We start from the raw sequence: 21,514 nt of genomic DNA on the forward strand, positions 1-21,514 counted from the left end.
ATAAACCATAGCAGGATTTCAACCGGTCTGGGGCATTTATCTCTCGATGTGTGTATGTGTCGCAATATGAGTTGTAATACACTGTACTTTGTCATTTGTGTGCGCATTGCGGCTCTTTTACACAGCTTTCATTTATGACTAGATTTATATAAGCACTGATTATTCTACTAGTAGTGGAAATGTTACCTGTCTTTTTTAATTCACATATGTATGTTTTTAAAATTATTATTATTTTTTTAACCAGAGTGAGGAGTTCATATCAATACTTTAATGATTGAAATGATTAATGATTTCATTGATATACCCACAAAGGTTACAATTTGTAGGACTTGTGCTCTGACTGCTGCTGCCTGCAGTCAACAAAGCCTAGGGGGCACTCCACGAGCCTATTTATAGGCTCTAAATATAACTGGAATGTGCAGGAGGGACGTCATTCCCAGGCAGGAAAATGATTTGGCAATCCCTTGTCAGTTTTCCTACGTGTTCACAAGGGTTCCTCCTGCGCACTGTATGTGCAGGCGTTCGTAACAAAAGACGGACACAAAACCCAAACTTATGTTTAAGGATAAAAGGAAAGAACAGCATATAGCATGTTTTTGTTTGTTTCTTGTTTTGTTTTGTTTGTTTGTTTTCTCTTTTAGTCATGAGGATTATTGCCCATTGTATCAGAAATGTTGTTTTAGTGGATTCTGTCTGGGACCTTATACTAATAACATAACGCACATAAATAACATGCAGCAAACTTAATACGTTCTTGTACCGTAAAATAATATGATGTTGTTTTTAAAACGCAATGCGTTGCTTTCACATTGTACAACAGACACGCTAGAGGGCACTATTGAGCTCTCAATTCCATGTGCTGCTGGATTTAGAGATCATCTGTGAAACAAATGTGTAAATTGAGAATATCTGAATCACTTTTTCAATTTTGAATCACTTTTTTATTACTTTAAAAGATGCCAGGTCAGAGAGGTACAAGTAAGAGGTAACTTTACAGCTGAAATAGACTATAATCAAATGCTCAAATGTATTAAGGTCGCATCATTCATTATACTGTGAGCAAATAACAGTAATTATCATAATCTGTGCCTGGAATTTTACATTAGTGTCAGAGAAAATGCTGCATTGTATCTACATCTCAAAAAAAATATACAGTGTGTAAAACTAAGGAAGTAGTTAAAAGAGGGAACTCTCAAGTTCCCTCTTTTCAAAGTCATACACGGTTCAAATGTTAATTGAACAACAACAACAAAAAAAACCCAAACCCTCCTATCTACCAACGAAACTCTAACTATAGTTAACCGTCGTATCACCATTGAACTACACATATCAAAGGCACTGTTATTTGCAGACATGAAAGCAAATTTTGGACAAAAAGTAATTTCCACAGTGACAGGCATGTTCCAGCCACATGTTCATCAGTAAAATCACGTCCATAAGTTTTTGGACAAAGATACAAATTTTTTAATTTTGGTGAACAATTGTCATATTACATCTAAGCCTCAGAAAATGAAATGCTTTAACCCTCTCAGGCTCAAATTAAACTTTTTGTTTCTAATGCACAACCAAGTCCTGCAGTGGTACTTCCGAGTAAAGAAAACTCATAAAATATGTATGTGGGGTAATCAGGTTGTTAGTTTTCAACTGTTGCAAATCGGCAACGCCTGCCTTGAGAGGGTTAATTCTTCAATAGTTGGTCTTTTTTTTTGCTAAGCTAAAAACTGTACTCAAGTCACATCTCGATTGTTTGATTTAGATTCTACAGTGGTGTCACACAAGGGCAAAACTACAAAAACCAATGAGCCACTCTCCGAGTATTTAACTGCACATTAAAGAAGCTTCTGTGCTATGACACATTTTACTCATTGTTTGAACATTTTGAGGAAATTTCGATTTGAGCACTCAAAGCACTTTTTACTTAAGTCTCGTTCACACCTCACTTTTATATATGACTAAGGAGTTCTTGTCTAACAGTCACACACACACACAGTCCAACTGATACAAGGATATCTCAACACATGGACTAGAAGAGCCAGGGATCAACCAAGCGCCCTTCTGATTGGTAGATGGTCTGCTCTACCACCTGAACTACCGCTGACCTCCACATGTAGTGTCTCATTTCTGAGAACAAAACCATCAACACTTCCAGGGCTGGATTAAGAAAAAATAACAACAAAAAGTGTTCCATAACTTTTTAGATCAGTATCCTATATGTTGGTCCTACAGTCAAAGTACCCAAGTGCATATCAGAATTTTAGCACCTAGCCATTGATCATAGGGTTGCCTTGTGCAGCTGGTGATATATCCAATGAAGAGACAGCTAATGTAGAATAAAAAGCTTGTGTACAATAATCCAAGAATATAAGGTGACTAAATATATATTTTAAAGATCACAATATATGTTGAAAATGATCTAACAGACCTTTTTATATATTTATATTAGACATTATAGGATGTGTTAACAGGAAACCACAAGTGTAACCAGTAACACTAATGAAACTGTATTTGATTTAGGCATAACTTACTGACACACTCCACTCCGCTGTGCTTTAGTTTTGAAAGCAATTTGGCAAAGATCAAATTGGTTATTACAAAAGCGATTATGCACATCAGTAAAATAAAAATGTATAGATTTATACCAAACCTCTGATGAAGTAATGTAAACCTCACCAGACGTGTTGGTTAAGAGCACTTAAACCACTGATTGCACCACTTCTCTGTCCTTAAGAATTTAAGAGGAAAGTCTGTTTTGTCACAAGAGGGCACTAAGCCTCCGTTTATACGTGGTCTCACTGCTGTAGGCTCATCTTCATCATTTGCATCAGTTTGAATGCATCTGCATGCTGTGTATTTGCAAGAAACTGAGGGAATGTAAATACAGCCTACAAATTCATTCACGTGATTTCTAATATGAATATTTGACAGTGGAAATGATGTTGTTTGAAAAAAAGTGTTCAGAGCACCAATTTGACCTTTTTTCAGTTAGATGATACAATGTTGATTTATCAGCTCTTTATGTGAGCTTGCCTTTATGGTGTCAACAGAACTGGAAGTGAAACACGATGGTATTTAAATGTCTATTTTCACTCTTTTGGTGCAGTCTAACTGTAGTTCAAAGCTTTTTCGCTCTCTCACGGGCAGATTTTCAGTCACAGCCTACGCGACCCAGTATTTCCTTATGTAAGAAAACCCTGCATGGTATTTTTCTTCTTCTTTTAAAAAGTCTGCGGATCTGTAAAAGTTGGCTGGAAGTCATCCTCCCCCTCACAGTGTATTGCAGCTTTAAAACAGTCCACAATGCCTTGCGGTGCGTCCCAGTTCCAATGCGATGTATTTACCAGCAGGAGTAATGAAACGGGGGAGAGGGGCTTTTTCCGCAGCTTATTGGTGAGACCGCAAAAGACTGTGTGCCTGGAGAGGACTGACACAAACTTTCGGACCGCGGATTGAAGCGTCAGTTCATCTGTTTTCGGTGGGTTTCCTTAGCCTCTGTTTTTTTTTTCTGTTTTCGAAACGTGACTTTGTCGCAGTTCGTTGGTAGTGATTTACTGGGCAATGCTGAAAAAGGAGGACGAATTTTGCGGAATTCTCTCCTCTACCTGTGTTTTCCCTCTAAACTTCAGTCCGGACAGGAAGGACTAACTTTAATCCAGCAAAGGTAAGACCGTTACGCAACGTTGATTATTCGCAGATTGCGCCGCAGCTGAGCCCGCTGTAGTTGCGTGCAAGGCGGAGATAACGGAAACATTTCTGTAGTAGAATTTAGTTGGGCTGCTCAGGACCCACTACAGCCCACTATCGCCATTTCTCCGGCTTCCTCCCACTCAACACCAACTACAGCTCGAGCTACACAAGCAGCTAGAAGGTGCTTGTTTTTGAGGTGTTTCAGCTCACAATGCTCCTTGCGTTCTTTCACGTGAATTTTAGAAATATTGTCAGTTACAATCATCTGACTCATGTTTGCCCGTTTTGTGTTGGCTTGCCCCGGGTTTTTCCACAATATCGGGTAAGCTGCAGCTTCTTCTGCAAATATGTCAAGCTCGTATGGTCTCAAAAGTATGTATGCATGTTTAATAATTTAATAATCTGCATATAGAGCCACTTGGTTTATTCTGTCTAAAGCTCCAGTGCTTTAACCACATTGACACACACACACCAAGTGCAGCAGAACCAACCTGTAGAGTTGTTGCACTTGCACAATGTCCTATTCTCTGCAGCCTTGGAGCATTACTTGGGTTTGGTAGCGAAATCGAGTCATTTGGTGGTCTTTTCTGCATTCTGTAAAGAACCATAAAGACCAGGCTGAAAACAACCACCTACAGACTGGAAAAAATATATATAATTGGCACATTTTTTCGTGGCTGCCACTTCAGTTGCTCCTGTAAAAACCATTTGAGTTCTATAAACGCACACGCAACAGTTTGACTCACAGCTGCAGCTTTGCAAACCACAGTAACATGTAAAAGAAATTGGCCAAAGGCCTCTGGTTGCCCCGCTGAGCCGCCGCTGTGCTGCCCTGCTGCAGGAGCCTGCTGCTTGGCCCTCTGGCTCTTTAAAGCTGGCTAGTGAGCAGAGAATATGGCAAGGGAACAAAGGCGGCATTATTGCTGGCTGAACGTGCTGTCCAGATGTTCCAGATTCTGCCAGCACTGACCTCCCAAATGGGGGAGGTTGCTTCAGCGCTTAATAGTTTAATATCAACCAGACAGAAAAAAAAGAGAGAGGAGTAGCTCCAGGGCAAGGGGCCACTGGAGACATCCCAAGAGCTGTGGGTGCTGGGTGTAGCCTAACTGGATGGGGGTTTAATCCCAAACTCTCCTATCTTCAGAGCGAAAACACAAATTCTGAGGAAGTGCTGGAAACTTTTTTGTCCTTATTTTTGGGGTTACTTTGGTGGTTTGGGGCATTTACTTAAGGCACACACATTTAAAAAGCTTCACATGTAATAAGTATGTTGAATGCAATCCATTATCTTCTGCTACGTTTTCAGCGGATTTAGTATTGGTGCAATAAATGGACAACAACCGTCAATTGGGAATCCTCAGTTTGAGCCTTGCAAACGCATTTTTTCTGACCTTGTAATTATTATTATTGTAGGTGCCATTACCTACTGTTGTATTTTCCATAGCCACCAGTATCACTATGCAAAGGACCCCATAGCTTTCTTATCTTTTAGTCACGGCCTATTGGATTCTCACAGCCCAGGAATGCATACCCTGTATGTTATCAGTTTCCACTCTCCAGGATCAAGGCTTTTCTCTGGTCCTTACCATACTCTGTGATGTTTACAGTTGCACAGGACATTGTACACACTCTAGGATGGCATATCTGTGATCACGAACTTCTTTATCTGGTCATCAGTGCAAGATGGATAACTTTTAGCCACAATTGTTCCATGATATCAGCGTGTCTTACATTAATTAAAAACTTTTGCCTCACACAAGTGATTTAAGGCCAGGGATTATACTTGTTTATGTAGCTGTAGCGCTTGACTAAAAGGGAAGCAGTAGATTACTCCAGTTTGTTCCAACCCAGTCGCCTCCACAATAAAACCATCATCTGTCTCTGGCTGCTCACAGAGATCTATTTCACAACAGGTCTGTCACCAATTACAGCAGAGTATAAATTGCTAGTAATTACATGCTACCCCGCAGGGTGTGCAATTTGAATTAAAGTTTGGTAAGTAATAGGCTGGAAGGCTTAGAGAAGACTTTTGTTGCTCCAGTCTATAAGAAGGATCCTATTGTGTTTAGTTAACAGCAGTGTGGGGGAGGTTTAAATGTCAGAAGGCTTCTGCTATAAATCTTTATTAATAAAGATGCTGAATGCAAATTCCAGTAATATTGCAATGCCTGAACCTCTGCTAGTAGCATTGTTTACCACCTTGTTGAACAATGGTTAGCAAATATAGACAGGAACTGGAATTTTATAAGAAACATTTTATTTTATAGTCTTGTGTTTTGTTTTGTTTTTGCTGCTTTACAGGCCTTTTCCTTGGTGAAGCACACTGGCTTTGATGTCCCCTTGTTCAGCATACTGATAAAATACACCTGCCAGATCGCGATGGCTGACAGACTGTAATTCCAAGACGCAGTTCCGTATTTAAGCTCTAACATTGAAACTCCTACAGTATTTCTGCGTACTGTATGTTACTGAAATGTGTTGGTTGTGCTGAAACACCCACAGGAGCATATGGTAGCTTGTTTACAGCAGCAGCCAGTAGAAGCCTTTTCCCTGCCAGCTTGGTGTGCTCCTGTAGGTCTGGAGAAGTGTCATCAGCAGCCGGCCAGGCAGGCTGCTCATTTCTGCTCGTACACCTCACCACTCAAAGAAGACTTCGTCATCAGTCAGTGGTACTTAACCAATACCAGAGCGAGACAAATGTGAGCAGTCACTAAAGTCATTTGGGGTTGATGTTTTTTTTTATGCAGCTGATCGTGGCTCAAATGCGCTTAAGCAGAATTTGCAGAAATTCGAGTGTTTCTCTGTCTTGTGAAATGCTTCTCTGGCAAAACACAAGCTGCCCAAATCAGCAGGCGGGCATCTCCCCAGGCTGTGGCTTTGACTGGCCAGAGGAATGGAGCTTGCAGGGCTCAGGATGGCACTCTGCCCCGCACCGCTGTGCCTGTATCATCAGTTGGGTTTTCTGGGTTAATGGTAATGAATACAAATGTTGCAAGCCTGGACTAAACCGAGTGACATTTGTAAATTCCCCTCTGAGTCTTATAGAGCTTTTGCAAAGAAGAAGCCCTGAATCAGCCAGCAGATATTTCTAATGCCAGTGAAATACAAAGTGTTCCATGCAGTGGTCTTTTTAAAATCCCTTTCAGCCAGATGCCATTAGTCTGGAAGTGTTGCTATAGTTTTTTTTTCTTTTTTTCTTCCAATCAGAATGGCTGATCACCTCTGGCTACTCCACTATGACTGCTTTGCATCAAGACCTAATCAGTGCCTGTTACTGTTTCTACGCCCCCCTGGAAAAAGGTCTTTGAGTGATGGCAGAAAAATCTAAGCGTCTGCATGTGTTGCCCGTTATTCATGTTCCTCTACGTCCTTCAAGCATGTAATGCCATTTAGATTCCGTTTTAAAGACGGATAATAGCACTTTACAAGCATAATGTGCCAAGAATAGACTGAAACTAGATGACACTAGTGCACATACATACATAACACACACTGCATTGAAACTAGGGTTTTTGCTTTTCTGCTTTTCTGCTTTTTGTATTGCAGATAGGTACAAAATTCTTCAGTCAGTATTATGAAAACTGGAGGATTAAAAGATTTATTTATTTTTTAATCCAACACTTTGGCTGTTTTTAAATTTCTAAAAACGATCATTTTAAAAATATCAACTTAAATTTCTGATAGGCTTTGTGGACCATCTTTTAAAACAGTAAATATTATTAAGAAGTCTACTTCTGTTTCTCTATTCTTGCATACCATAGCTTGTAGCACTGCACAACGTCTTGACCATATTTAGAAAAACAATTGGCGATGGTGACTTTGTGGTTGTGGACAGGAGATATGTGGGGCGTACAGGAGGTTTAACGGCGGGGGCGGGCGGGGGGGTGAACAAAAGAACCTTTTGACACAGTCGTGTAGGTGCATTGAAGGTTAGATTCATGGAGAGTGATACAGGTCTGCAGAGAAAGTATGCATTCATTCGGTCGCTGTCCTTGAAGTGCATGTCGACGGATGCCTCCGTGTAGATTCTTGTTTCGTGTGCGGTGTTTTGTCACTGGTTATTTACATCTTTGTGTAAGTAACCAGCTTTCATAGGCATAGCCACATAGCTGTTGGTATAAATCAGTCAATGTTAATATTAAACTTCACGAGGATACATCTTTTCTTGTATTTTGCTGTATTGTTCCACAGTGGAGAATACGGGATTCTGTCAATACGATAGACATGCCACGGGCATTTTACAGAACCGTGAGCACACATCCAAAACGTATCTCTACTCCCCTGTGTTGTGATTCTTTCTTTCCTTTGTTTTAAATTACGTTTACATTCCTTCTCTGTTTCTGTCCACCCTGCGTAACTGAGTTAATCTTTCTTTCGTCGCAGCTGTACAAAAGCAGGAACTGGCCTTGGGAATGTCTCCTGGCACTCTCTTCCTGCACCCCCAACAGACATGTACCTATTCATAGAGAAGAACAAAACAACAGCGTTATGGCCAGCTGGCCCTGGCATGCCAGCCTCTTTGAGTCACTCTCACTGGATTATTTCTTACCTTAACCTACTGCGAAAATAGCCACTCTACCTCCACATTATTATTTTTCCCTTCTCAACTGGGTTCTTGTTAACAAGTAGGAAGTATACACCTTTGGCCTTGAGTACATGCAGACTAAAGACTTCCTGTTTCCCCTTGTTCTCTCCACAGCGAATTAATCAGAGGGGCTTCCGCTGCCCTGCCATTGCCACCTTCAGTAATGTTGGGGCCAGCACGCAGCACCCGGCCCCCTTGCTTCTGACCCAGCATGGAGCTCAAAGTATGGGTGGATGGAGTCCAGAGGGTTGTCTGTGGGGTCACTGAGGCAACCACCTGCCAGGAAGTGGTGATTGCTCTGGCACAGGCCATAGGTAAATAATCCCTATTTTATGAAAGCTACAATAAGCACACCTAAAGAAGGTCATTCGAAATTCAAGAACTGTCTTGCATCTCTTGATTCAAGTAGTGTGAATGTATTAGTATTGTCATGCATCAGTAAGTAACTGATTTCTGCACAAAAATGTCATCGTGAAAACATGAAAGGTTACACCTGCTGTAAAAAGACACTGATAATTGGCTAATATTAATAAATTATTTTTCTTATACATGTTGGCCCAATGCTTGAATAGTTTACAATTATTTTTTTTAATACCACAAACACTGAACAGACAGTAACTTTCATCAAGTGTATTTTTATGCGTTAGCCAACCCACAAAGCTTTAATCTTGGTTTAAATCCCCTAAATGCCGAGTAAGTCCTAATGAAGTGAAAAACAGACTCTCCTGCCTCCATGCTAAGTCCCTGCAGAGATGTAGTGGGTCGTAGGCTTCATTGGTACTTCCTTAGATCTCAACACCCTACTCTCTCTTTCCATATGGCTCCTGCAAGAACAGGGACACTTGAGCATACTGTATTGACATCACTTTCCACAAAGCCCAGGGTAGGAGGAGGAGGGGGAGGAGGAAGGAAAGTCTGACTCATCCCTCAGTCTCCTGCCAAACTGAGAAAGCAGCACTTCTGAGCCCCCTCCTTTGCTTTTTAATGCCATGTTAAGTGATCAGACATCAGTATTGATCTGGTACTTAAACCTTTTCTGTCTGCACTCTACTACTAAGTGTTGCGTCTACGTTTTCCCTAAACGGCAGAAAGCAGTTTCTTTGTTATAATCGTTGAATAAAATGTACTGTGAAAGGATTGCTCATTGAGCTGAAATCGCTTAATAACACCCCAACAATGCAGATCTGTGCAGCTCACATCCTGTTTAGGCTGAATGTTCTGTATTCCAGACAGTATTTTTACACTATGTTCAGACTCTATAGTGTGAGACTCAATGCTCTTACTGCAGTTATAAAAACCACTATAAGGTGTTTCAGAAACCATGTAAATAAGCTGGGTGAAATTGTTAACTGGTATTGTTTATGCAACCAGAAAAATCATTGCAATGAGGTCATCATTCTAATCTGTGTGTGCTAATGGTTTAAAGGTTGGAAAGATTGTAAACACCAATCAATTAAAACCACTTGCATAATATTTGTAGGTCTCCCTTGTCCTGCCAGAATATTCAATTCAATTCAATTCAATTTTATTTATATAGCGCCAAATCACAACAAAAGTCGCCTCAAGGCGCTTCATAGATACAGAGAAAAACCCAACAATCATATGACCCCCTATGAGCAGCACTTTGGCGACAGTGGGAAGGAAAAACTCCCTTTTAACAGGAAGAAACCTCCAACAGAACCAGGCTCAGGGAGGGGCGGGGCCATCTGCTGCGACCGGTTGGGGTGAGAGAAGGAAGACAGGATAAAAGACATGCTGTGGAAGAGAGACAGAGATTAATAACAGATATGATTCAACACAGAGAGGTCTGTTAATACATAGTGAGTGAGAAAGGTGACTGGAAAGGAAAAACTCAATGCATCATGGGAATCCCCCGGCAGCCTACATCTATTGCAGCATAACTAAGGGAGGATTCAGGGTCACCTGGTCCAGCCCTAACTATATGCTTTAGCAAAAAGGAAAGTTTTAAGCCTAATCTTAAAAGTAGAGATAGTGTCTGTCTCCCGAATCCAAACTGGAAGCTGGTTCCACAGAAGAGGGGCCTGAAAACTGAAGGCTCTCCCTCCCATTCTACTTTTAAATACTCTAGGAACAACAAGTAGTTCTGCAGAGCGGGAGCGAAGTGCTCTAATAGGGTGATATGGTACTACAAGGTCATTAAGATAAGATGGGGCCTGATTATTATATGGTGTGAAAGTGGGACTCTTGGCACTGGTTTGCTGGTGGCAGGTCTTTAGGTAGTTTTTCCAGCATTTCCCACAGATACCTGATCGGAATGGGATCTCTGGAGTTTGAATGCTAGACGCACATCTTTCAGACTTTGTCGTCTCAACATCCAGTTGAATATTAGGACCCAAGTTTTCTTAGTTAATGTTTGGCATAGGTGTCAAACTCTGGCCCGCGGGCCAAATTTGGCCCGCAACCTAATTACATTTGGCCCGCGAAGCCATACCAAATTACTATTAGAGCTGGCCTACTGGTATTATACAGCTAATATATATATTGTTTATTATTAAGCTTTGCTTGTTCCATATTCAGTTTTTCAGCAAAACGTGTTTGAGTCCATAAGAAAAGATTCATTCTTATATCTGGAGGAATAAATATATTTCAATAAATATTAATGTTAGCCTGCGACTTTGTTCCAGTTTTGAATTTTGGCCCACTGTGTATTTGAGTTTGACACCCCTGATGTTTGGTGTATGTTGATCACATCACGACTGCATTTCTATGACTTTGTTTTAGAGATTTTTTTTCTAGCAGCAGTTGTCACGTAAATGTAAATGTGCTATACTGTGTTGTTTTCAGGTCGCACTGGAAGATACACTCTTGTAGAAAAATGGCGCGACACTGAGCGTCACTTAGCCCCTCACGAAAGCCCCGTGGCTTCCCTGAACACTTGGGGCCAGTATGCTGGTGATGTCCAGCTGATCCTGCACCGCACAGGCCCTTCACTGACTGAAAGACCCCCCTCAGAAGGGCCCCCTCTCAGGGGGCCAGAACGCGGTCTGCATCGGCAAAGCCTCCCTCCGCTTGCAAAGCTTCGTCATCCCAATGATCGCTCCCTTCGCCGCCGTGAACCCCGCCGCAAGTCTCTTACATTCACTGGTGCACCCAGAAGCCTTAGGGAGATACTGAGCGGAGGCCGCATTGGTGAAGCCGAAGCCAAACGAAGGCTTCTTCTAGGAAACGGAGGAAGCCTTCACCATGCTGGACCCACTATCGGGACCACGTCCCCCAGCCTTTGGGCCTGCCGCATGGAAGATCTGGTCAGGCTGGTCGGTCTGCAGAGAGAGACTCTCAACGTGTTGGAAAAAAAGCTCGAGGCCTATGAAGCTGAACTTCAAGTCTGGGCTGAAGGACGAGGGGGGCGAGGTGAAGGGTGCGCTGGGAACCCAGGTGTAGGTGGAGGGTTAATAGAGGAGATCCTGAGGTTGGAGAAGTACCTGAGGAAGAATGAGGTGGAGATGGAGGAAGAGGAGTTTTGGGCCACTGAGCTACAAATTGAGCTCGAAAGTGAGAGACAGCTGGAGGAAAGGCTGCAGGAGCTTCGTGGGCGTCTGCAGAGCTGTGAACTGGAGATTGAGGAGAAACTGGCAATGGTGCAGGTGTGTTGTATGTGGGAGCTTTTTTTGTTAGATTGGATTTGTGGGGGGAAATAAGTCTTTATCATTGTTTCAAAGGTTTTACAGACTTTCTAGTCATCTTTTGTTCCTTCCTTTTCCTGAGTAGTTTAGTTTCTTTTTTTTCTTCCACCTTCAGGGTGTAGAGGCAGGCCTGGAAGAAGAGAAACTGCAGAGAGAGCGGCAGGAGACCCAGTGGGTCAGTGAGGCTGAAGCTCGGGCTCAGGTCCTTAGGATCAAGTCAGAATTGAAGGCCCAAGAAAGACAGGCTGTCCAGCTGGAGAGCAGTTGCAAAGCTGTGGACAGGTCGCTCGGACAGAGTAGCAAGAAATTGCAGGTGACTGATTTGAATGCAGTGTGCAAACTTTCTATGAAAACACTGCTGCAGAATGATGTAATTATAACACAACTCTATCAGCAAGCTCTTCTTTAGCACTGTTCCTCTAATCTGTGAGGAACAGTGATAGAGGAGTGCTGAGTATTACTCAATTTAGAATCAATAGGAATCACTGATAACAAACAAGTGCTGATGTTTTTTTTGTTGTTGTTGTTTTTTTATTTGGTCAAACATTTTGAGCATTTGTCTGAACTGAAAGCTGTCTGAAGCTGCTGGTAATGCTTTGCGGTCCTCTGAAAAATAATTTCTCCCACTGCTGCGTTTTTTTTTTATTGAAGGACATGCAGCACGACCTGGAGCAGCTGACCAAGGAGCTGAGGCAGGTTAACCTGCAGCAGTTCATCAAGCAGACTGGCACCAAGGTCACTGTACTGCCAGCTGAGCCTGCTGAGGAAGGAAGTATCCACAACAGTCCCGGTATAGGTAATGAAATTTTCTTCCAAACATTGAATAAGTAGCTGTTTCGGGTCTTCTGAGGAGTTTTCTTTGGAGTAAAATATGTAACTACAACTCCGTATTGCAACGTAGATGCTTTTGTAGCCAAAGTGTGGAGTCTGTAACAGTGGTTTCATAAGCAAGCGCTTTGATCTAATAGTATGTCATAGTGCAGCGTGCCTTTGGTGGTTTTTCACATGCTTAATATGTGATCTCTTTTTAATGAAGTAAGAAAGCTGAGATTGAGTTTGCCTGTGCATTAATACAGTCAGTCTGTTCCAAGGTGCTTGTTATTCTGCTGCCTCGTGTCTTAACAGCATGCTGAGTGAAAATGACTCTGCTGTGTGTTTAAGTGTTTGTTTTCTTTGAGCTTAATCTCATTGTAAACTGTAGGGATTGTATTCACCTTGGACCAGCAGGTAGAGACTAACTGCTGAGGGCCAAGACTTGGTTTTAGGGATTCAAATTAGATTAGGTAGAAAAAAAAGTATCTCGATGGCTCTCCCTCACCTTGTCCCATCAACTGACTCGTTAAACTGGGAAGGCAAAGGCTCAACGCAAGGTTGCTAGGGAGCTCAGTATGCCCATGTATGTTCATAGGGAGCAAGAGTGAGAGTTCTTTATTATGTAGGATAAAAGCTTAAGAGTATGTTTGCGTGAGAGAAAGAGAGCAAGATTATCCTGCTGAAAACTGTGGTAGGTAAAGGGCTCAGACCTAGTTTATTACCCCCTTCAGTGGCAGTTTTAATCTCCACATCAGTCTGGATAAAGGGAGACCTAGTATCAGTTGTTTGCTTCGTTTATTTATTCTCGACTCCTTCACATCTTCAGACGTTTCTGTGGTGGGTCATTGGACCAAAGCTATCTCGTCCTACAAGATACCGTCAGACAGCTGACACGTAAATTAAGAGCACTCAGTGAGAAAGTAATGCAACAAAGGAAATGAACCATCATTAGCTAGTTGTTAAAAACTTTACGATACCAACCCACAGTTGGATATAACTCTTAAGTTTTGCAATTCAGCCTTTGTAAAAACTTTAAAAAAACAACCTCAGAACCAAATGTATAAATGCAAAGGCATAAATATGATATCATAAATGTACTCCACATTCACACCTCCTTAAAAACTGAGCATTTATTTTTAAGTAAATAAAAACCTGGATTTCCGTTTATTAATACTGAATATTGAATCGCTTTATTTAAATGAAGTCATTCATCTGAATAAATTCCATTTACTGTGCATATAGTGAAGCTGGTTATATAGTTTGGTTATACTGGTGGTGTAATAATGTATGCCACATTGGATTTGTGCTAATTGAATTGAACTGTTTACACCATTGGATCTCTTGGATGCACTTCATGGTAATAGTTTCTCATTATGAAAAGTAATAATGGAGGGTTGATGATGATCTTCTTGTAACCTTCAGTACAGAGTGTAAATCAACAAAGGCTTTAGTTCCTGGCCATTAAAATTAACTGCACTGGCTGATTCTTTGCACGGCCCAGTCCTGCCCCCTGGTGCCCGTTTAGCAAAATTACACTGCATTACATCATCAGCATGTGTATGTTTTTAACTAATGGTTGTCATTTGGAAATCTCGCCATTAAAATTTGCGTTTATTCATAAGCTTTGAGGCATTAGTTGATCATAAATCAAGTTTTAAATTTAAAAAATGCTAAATGTTAGTCTTTGATGCCACTTGCCACAGTCCAATGCTTTTATTATTAAAATGTTGAAATGCACTTGATAGTTAGAGTATTGTTTCTCATTTTGGTGATGTTTTTATATTTGTTGTCAGATTTAGTGCCCCTGTCTGGCTCGTTAAAGCGCCCTGTGTCGACCCTCCCGATGCCCAATCATCTCCGGGCCCTTCACAGTCCTCTCAGCTCTGGTCTGAACCCAGAAGGCATCTATGTGTGAGACGGTTCTGCTGTGGAAGCAACACATCTCGCCCCCGTGCCAACAGCCAGTTTCACCCCAGAACAGTTTTGTAAGTTGATATTTTAGTACAGAATGCCTCCGTAGCACACTACTATGCACTGTTTTTGTGTTTTTCTCAATTAAGGCAACCTTTACTTTGAAGATGTAATCTTTGACTAAAAGGCATGGAGCACTTGGTAGGAATGAGAGATGGTTAGCAGCTATGGCATGAAAAAAAAATGATAACAGAACCAATAAATTACCATGTAAACATCTGGCCTTTTGTTATAAACATATCCACCTGATGTACTCTCACTTCAGTACCTGCTGAATGATGTTTATTGTTTTCTGCATAGCATGGTGAATCAAAACTATTGCCTTTGGAATTTTGGCTATGTGAACCTATGAACCTTATGTCTTTAAAATCAGCTGATTCTTAAATAAGTGAAGGATCTACTTAGAGTAAAATTGTGAACAATCCATCATTTTGCATATCAGAATCTATTCCTGCGATCTTTGTTCAAATGAAAAACTATGCACAAATGCTTTCCTTACTGTAGAATGTTGCATTCTGTATGCACCAAAATGATGGCTTATTGTAAATATGTTTTCTTACTTTTCATCTTTATTTAGTGGATTAGTATATTTTATTACCAAGCGGTGCATTTACCGTCATACCAATGCTGTTCCTCATTCCTGCAGTAATATCTGCACACTGAAATGGTGTTATTAATCCTTTTACACTGATTTTGTTTTTTGTTTGTTTTTTCTTCATTTTGTGTCCTCACACTATATTTTTGCCAAATGTGTTATGCTTGTTTTTCTTGATTATCATATGGCCAAAGATAGGCAGGTCTTGATGCATGATTATGTTGTCCATATATGAATGTGCACAGCAACCACACTCCATTTAATCTGTTAGTTAGATCTGAAAATGGAGGCATGTAGTAATAGGGTGGATAGTTCAAGCTAAGCTAGTGTGTCTATTAGAGTTTGTTTGTAACTATGCGCATCAAAATAGCCAAGGTATGAAGCCCTTATTAAGTAGTAAATCGTGTGTGACTGTGTGTGTGACTGTGTGTGCACGCGAACACAAACGTGTGAACTCCTTGGGTTGTAGTCCAGCTGCTAATTACATCAAAGTGCCTTATATCAATTCCACAGTGGGTGTATTCAAATAATGTACAGTAAATCTTTAGTGGGGCCATTTAAGGAATGAGCATAGCCAGTTTAGACCAAATGTGAGTAGATATTAGTGAGAGAAGCTAAAACGGCACAGCAGCAAAGAGTATATAGTATTTTTTTTCTATAGTTGTTGTTTTTTTGTTTTGTTTTGTTTTTGTTTGTTTTGTTTTTTTGTGTCCCTGTGGAAGGAAAGTACATTAGTTTTCATGCTTTTTCCCCCCCCCCTTGGTGTATTATTGTCACCATAACAGTAGTGCTGTAAAATGAAGTAAACATTAGTTTAGATTTATTACTTGTCATGCAGCACATTTATACTGTAGTTTGGATCAGTACTGTCTCATAGTTATGGTCGTTGTTTACAGCTGCATATCTTCTAGAAAAGCGTAAGATGTCGACTGTACATAACCTGTTTTTTGTTGTTTTTTCTTCTTCTTCTCTGCCTTAATATACTGCAAAGTGTTGACAGATGTATGGCTGTAACAGGCTGCTGATATGACATGGATTGCATGGTTCAATAAACCATCTGACAAAATTAAATGTGTCGCTGGTGCTTGATGTAAGTGTTAAAAACAGCCCATGGGTGTAAATGAAAAGGATTCTGTACTACGTTGTATAGTGTTTCCGCTTTTCACCAGTAGGGGGAGACATTTACTTTGTAATTGAGGCAAACATGGTGGGAAATGCTCAGGAGTTGGGTATGTTTACATGCAGTGTGGAAAAAGAATAATGTTAGAATATGAAAATGAGCTGTTTAAAAATATGTTTTTGGTGAAACTTCATTTCACCAAAAACAATCTAAGCTTTGAATCTAAACTTTCAAGGGTTTTTCTTTTTTGTACCATAATTAAGACTTTTTTTGAATTTAGTTGTTGTTGGATTTGTAGTGTGGGTCTTATTCCATCAGTAATGAAACGTGTATAATGAACTTGTTTATACCGTTACCAAGATTGCTTTAAAAAAAAAAAAAAGGGTGAGAAACTGGAATGCCATGTTAATATTAAAATGATATTGCTACAAGCCAATTAACAGCAACAACAAAGACGAGTTTTAACCTTGTTTAAAGCTTTTGACAGGTTGGAATGAGGGCCCCCTGTTTTTCTTCAGCCTGTACAGACAGACTATAATCTCACTTCATCACCCCTTTTATCACATGACTTTTGTTTAAAGCCTTGGCTTACTGTACATTCCTCTGCTGTGACCTGTCAGCTGATGTGTAGCATTACATTCCACCCATTGAACTTCTAATATTTTTATTATTCATTAATCCCATTATACTAATGCTGTCCAATATTTTGTATTGTTTCTCGTGACTCGTTGCTTATTAATAGACAATGACCGAAGCTGGATTTTATTACACGTAAGACTGTGAAGACATGAAAAACTGGTGTAGAATAAGAAGTGATCTGCAATGTTCAGATTTTGATATTTATTTTACAACTCATCAGCAATAATTTAGAACAGCATATGTGTAAAGCATTAACGAAATGTGCAACAGTTGCTCAGTTAAGTCTTTAAAAAAAATCCATAGACTTCTACAACATTGACAAAGACATGTATACTTCTTGATATATTCACAAAAACCTATTTACAAACACACATGCCACTTTATAGAACAGCTGATAACAGATCTGAGGCAAAAACCCAGCTGAGGAAAACTACAAAAGCAATGTCATGTAGGCGAAATACAATGAGAAATCTGAAAAAGCAGAACAGCACTATACTTGCAGGAATTATTTATAAAAAGAGGCCAGGATAAAGTTTTTAAAATGACCAGACTTTCTATCCCAGTTTTAGTTCATTAAAAAAAAAAACAACTATGGTTTTACATGATGATAGCACAGTATCCCAGATGATGACCTGATGTGTTGTTGGGTTCAGGGTTTTCAAACTTGATTGTGATTTTAACCCCTGAAAGAGCTAGAAATCAGTGTGTTTTTTGTAAAATCTGGCAACTTGGTTAACTCCCACTTTACTGCATGGAATCATCACAAAATATCCAATATCTCTTTTCATTGATGGAACAAAGTCTTCTTTTTTTTATTTCAAGACAACACAATAGAAAGGTTCAAAGAGAACTATAATGATTTACTTTAATGATGAGGTGAGTTTTCAGGGTGGAGTGGGTAAAAGCAGAAAAAGTGCACTTAAAAGAGTAACTCAAAGAGCAATGGCATTCTACATACAAACTTTAACAGCTGGGAAAATACAGGTACATTCAATATCAAAGATCTTTAAGGTGCTATCCTACAATGTTTCCTGGAGGTACAGAAGGTCACTGCATCTCTGTGCAGAAATGCTTCAGTCAGGGGATGTACAATATGCTGGTCAAGCAAATCCTTATGAATGAAGGCTTTGTCTCTCCATTAATGGTTTTATTACATCTGTTTCTTTCTTCTTTTTCTTTCTTTTTTTTTTGCCACAAGGATACAGAAAGCAACGGAAACCAGAGTAACTTTAGTGGGAGTGAAATGAAGGAATTTATGCATAACACCTCTCCCGTGAATGTATTACAAATGTTTTATTAAAACATGAGACTTTTATATGTGTTGTGTGTATGATGGAGATGCTGTCTGTGTATGTTCTGAAAGGGGGATGCGTTTCAGTTCTCAGGAGGTACAGTAATGTGCCTCCCAGCTTACCCATGCAAAGTTGGGGATAGATGCACTTCCAGGACCACCCATTTTATAGGCCCCATTTAGTGCACATTTACATGGTAATGAATCTTTCAGGTAATAATATTTACAGTCAGAGTCAGCCAAGTTATTAATAACCTTGGCAGAGGTCAGTTGCAACTTCATACATCCAAAGAGACTCATTGACTGGAATATTGCGCACTGCTGCAGTACTCAAAGTTTTGGCACCAATGCTGCCATGTCAAAATAGTTTATCAAAGAGGATAAAAAAACTAACTCCAGCACAACACGGCCGTGTAGTGTCAATCATTGTCGATAATCATTCAGATTGTTTAAACTAGCATAAGTGCAAAAGGCACGCGCCGTCACAACTGTCCTCTCTTTTGCCAAGATATTGTACACGAGCAACTCTCCTGTGAAACCCCGTTTAAAATTAGCCTAATTATTAAAAAATGAAGATACATAAACTCCTCGAGAATGCGCAGAGAGGTAACACGGACTAATTAGCTCCTCTGACACCCAGAAAACTGGTCGTGTGAGCTACTCTTGCTCTCCTGGGACGTGTCGCCTACGTCACCCTCTCCGTCGTCACTAGCGGGACTCTCCTCGCGCTCCTCAGGTGAGCCCTCGTCAGCCTCGAGTGACCCGTCGGTGTCTAGAGAGGGTGAGTCCTTGGACTGACAAGCGGCTCCAAAGTGCGCAGACAGGCCGGGGAACGCGGCAGCAGCGGCCGCCGCCGCCGCTGAGGCGTGAGCGGGATATAGCCAAGGGAAAGGGGAAGCAAGGGCGGCCGCCGCAGGATACATGTACTTTTCAATGTTGTTCTTGTCGAAAAAAGGCATGTAAGAAGCAGCGGCTGAGGGGTTAATGAAGTAGAAAGGCATGCAAATCGGTGTCTGCTGTCCCACACTGCTTATTCCCATCAGAGAGTTCATAAACGCCACGTCGGGCCTGGTGAGGTCTGCGCCCCCTGCCCCGTTCCCAGGCCAGCTCATCTTTGGTTTTTTGGCAGCCCGCTCATCTCCGAACTCTTGCTTGATTTTCACTGCCTTTTGTCCCTGCGCCTTATTGCGCTCACATTCTTTATCTTTGCCGTCGCTCTTTTCTGCCTCGCCCCCGTATCCACTGTCCGTGTCTGTGTCATTCTCGTTGAGCTCTCCACCCTGGGTCCTCTGGATGACGGGGACACAGTTGGCTTGGCTGTCAGATTTCTGACCATCCTGTGCGTCCCCGGCGGGCAGCTGGTGTTGTAGTGGCTGCGCGCCGGACTGGAACTGCGCCAGCACCTTGTGAAGGTGGTTGATCAGCTGCGCGCACCTCTGCTCCCGTGCCGTCCAGTTCTCAAACTGACTCAGGTATTGCAGGACCTCTTTGGCACAGGCCTGGAATCCGGAGTGGAACGCATCCAGATCAGCGTGAATGGAAGATTTCATCGACCGGTCTCCTGCGAAGCAAGGAGTTTGAAGAGTAACAGATCATTATTCTGTGAGATGCTCATCATAACCAGTGACGAGACGAGGCTAGCGACTCAGACAAAGTGAACAGATGCGGTATTAATAGGAAGAATCTTGAAATACACAATAAAGCATCCAAGCTGAGTCTACTCTAGCTCCTCTTTCTTCAATTCTGCTCGTTCTGCTATTTTAAAAACGGAGATTAATAAAGTTTCCCCAAATCCGGTCAGTTAAATGATAAAAACCCATATGCATTTAATTATTGTCAAGAAGTGCAGTTTCTTTACAAAACTTTATGTATATGAGGATTGAGTTCGTTCATCTTACCATTCTGCAAAGCAATAATCTTCTGGTGCTGCTGCTCGGTGACAGCAGTCAGCGCGTTTAAGTGTTTCAGCGTTAACTCCAGGACGACTGCCTTCTCCAAGTGCCCGAGCGTCTGTGGAGAAAATCAGAGGTTGTGTTTGGCTGTTTACGAGGTCTCTGTCATGTAAAGCCATGTCCTGAGCACATATAAAACTTTTCATGATTTCGTGATCTCACCGACAGCTTGAGATGTTCGGGTAACAAATCCTTCAGCTGCCCTATACATTCGTTGATTCTGTCTCTCCGCTTCTTCTCTATCAACCGGTGTGGTAACTTGTATGCGTCCTGCTGACAGAATACGCGTGTTTAATTAATCAGAACAGGAACACGCTATTAACACTATAACAGTAGTTACAGTGTGTTTCATATCATTTGTGGTATTTTTAAGGAACAACTGTGAAAACAAGCTACATATTAGAAAAATAATATAAAAAAAACCAACGCGCGCACCTTCCCACCATCCTCTCGCTTTATTCCTCTTTTGGATTTACACATGTAGAGTGAGGGGTAATCCACCCTACGGACACGGGGAAAGTGTCAGATTATTCACCAGGTCGTCGTGACAGTTTATTAGGCATACTTTGACAGAGTTTGCCAAAAGCGATACTCACCCCAAGAAATCCGCGTGCTCCATGAACTGCCTGTCCTGTAAATGCGGTATTCGTTCATCCATCTCTCCTCTGCTGGTTCTTTGCTTCTTCTGAGCTTCTTTTGGGAATGTTTGTTATTCCAACGACCCACGCGCGGACGGCTGAGGCAGATAATGCACAGTGCGTGTCCTCCAGTGGAGCTGCGCGTCAGACTGATGTCTATAGTTCCCTGAGCTGCCACTTTGCAAAGCCGTCGGCTCTGTGGTTAGAGCGCACGCGCGCCTCCGGTTGGGAACAGCTTCCGACTCACGTGTAGGCTGCACCAGCACAAAGTCCGGTAATTAGACCTTGTCTGTAATATTGCAGCTATCGACGCTGCTTCTATGGCGACTTAGCCCAGGCCATTTTGACCAGGCTGCTGAAACGTGATTCGTGCGCAAAATGCAAAGGAGCAGACGCAGGCGCGTGGAGCGAGGCAGAATAATGATCCTCAGAAGCAGCGGTTTTGCATCTAGTTTTATGGGCTACAAAACTTCACAGCTCGTGTTTGCTGTGCAAGCGCTGAGCTGCCGAAGCGAGACACAGACTTCTAAACTGATCACGAACAGTCGCACTTCGGGAGATAAAAACAAGAACTGGTCACGT

General features: G+C 41.5%; 2 protein-coding genes across 4 annotated transcripts; one reads left to right on the plus strand and one right to left on the minus strand.

Moving 5' to 3' along the window:
* Positions 1-3,324: 3,324 nt before the first annotated feature.
* rassf8a (Ras association domain family member 8a) lies at positions 3,325-16,363 on the plus strand. 2 transcript variants are annotated; one of them, XM_087842973.1, is made up of 6 exons: positions 3,325-3,658; positions 8,384-8,583; positions 11,075-11,874; positions 12,029-12,226; positions 12,565-12,709; positions 14,520-16,363. In XM_087842973.1, the coding sequence occupies exons 2-6, from the start codon at positions 8,481-8,483 to the stop codon at positions 14,639-14,641; spliced, it is 1,368 nt and encodes a 455-aa protein (XP_087699099.1). In that variant the 5' UTR covers positions 3,325-3,658; positions 8,384-8,480; the 3' UTR covers positions 14,642-16,363. The 2 variants fall into 2 exon arrangements, with proteins under 2 accessions (XP_087699099.1, XP_087699100.1); XM_087842974.1 differs by having other exon boundaries at positions 3,325-3,472.
* Positions 16,364-17,243: 880 nt separating this feature from the next.
* On the minus strand, positions 17,244-21,507 carry bhlhe41 (basic helix-loop-helix family, member e41). 2 transcript variants are annotated; one of them, XM_006789542.3, is made up of 5 exons: positions 20,891-21,507; positions 20,730-20,796; positions 20,457-20,567; positions 20,241-20,352; positions 17,244-19,903 (listed from the first exon to the last, which is right to left on the minus strand). In XM_006789542.3, exons 1-5 carry the CDS (start codon positions 20,950-20,952, stop codon positions 18,963-18,965), a joined length of 1,293 nt encoding a protein of 430 aa, XP_006789605.1. In that variant the 5' UTR covers positions 20,953-21,507; the 3' UTR covers positions 17,244-18,962. The 2 variants fall into 2 exon arrangements, with proteins under 2 accessions (XP_006789605.1, XP_006789606.1); XM_006789543.3 differs by having other exon boundaries at positions 20,457-20,564; positions 20,891-21,506.
* Positions 21,508-21,514: the final 7 nt, after the last annotated feature.

Source organism: Neolamprologus brichardi, chromosome 7, assembly GCF_056152115.1.
Source record: "Neolamprologus brichardi isolate AB-2024 chromosome 7, ASM5615211v1, whole genome shotgun sequence".
NCBI lineage: Eukaryota > Metazoa > Chordata > Actinopteri > Cichliformes > Cichlidae > Neolamprologus > Neolamprologus brichardi.

Bases quoted from the DNA above. Each gene is read 5' to 3' on its own strand.
- rassf8a (XM_087842973.1), top strand. From the start codon at position 8,481: ATGGAGCTCAAAGTATGGGTGGATGGAGTCCAGAGGGTTGTCTGTGGG. The intron at 8,584-11,074 runs GTAAATAATCCC...TGTTGTTTTCAG, and splicing joins TGCTCTGGCACAGGCCATAG to GTCGCACTGGAAGATACACT. The intron at 12,710-14,519 runs GTAATGAAATTT...ATTTGTTGTCAG, and splicing joins CCACAACAGTCCCGGTATAG to ATTTAGTGCCCCTGTCTGGC.
- bhlhe41 (XM_006789542.3), bottom strand. From the start codon at position 20,952: ATGGATGAACGAATACCGCATTTACAGGACAGGCAGTTCATGGAGCAC. The intron at 20,353-20,456 runs GTGAGATCACGA...TTTTCTCCACAG, and splicing joins CCGAACATCTCAAGCTGTCG to ACGCTCGGGCACTTGGAGAA. The intron at 19,904-20,240 runs GTAAGATGAACG...CTTGCTTCGCAG, and splicing joins GATTATTGCTTTGCAGAATG to GAGACCGGTCGATGAAATCT.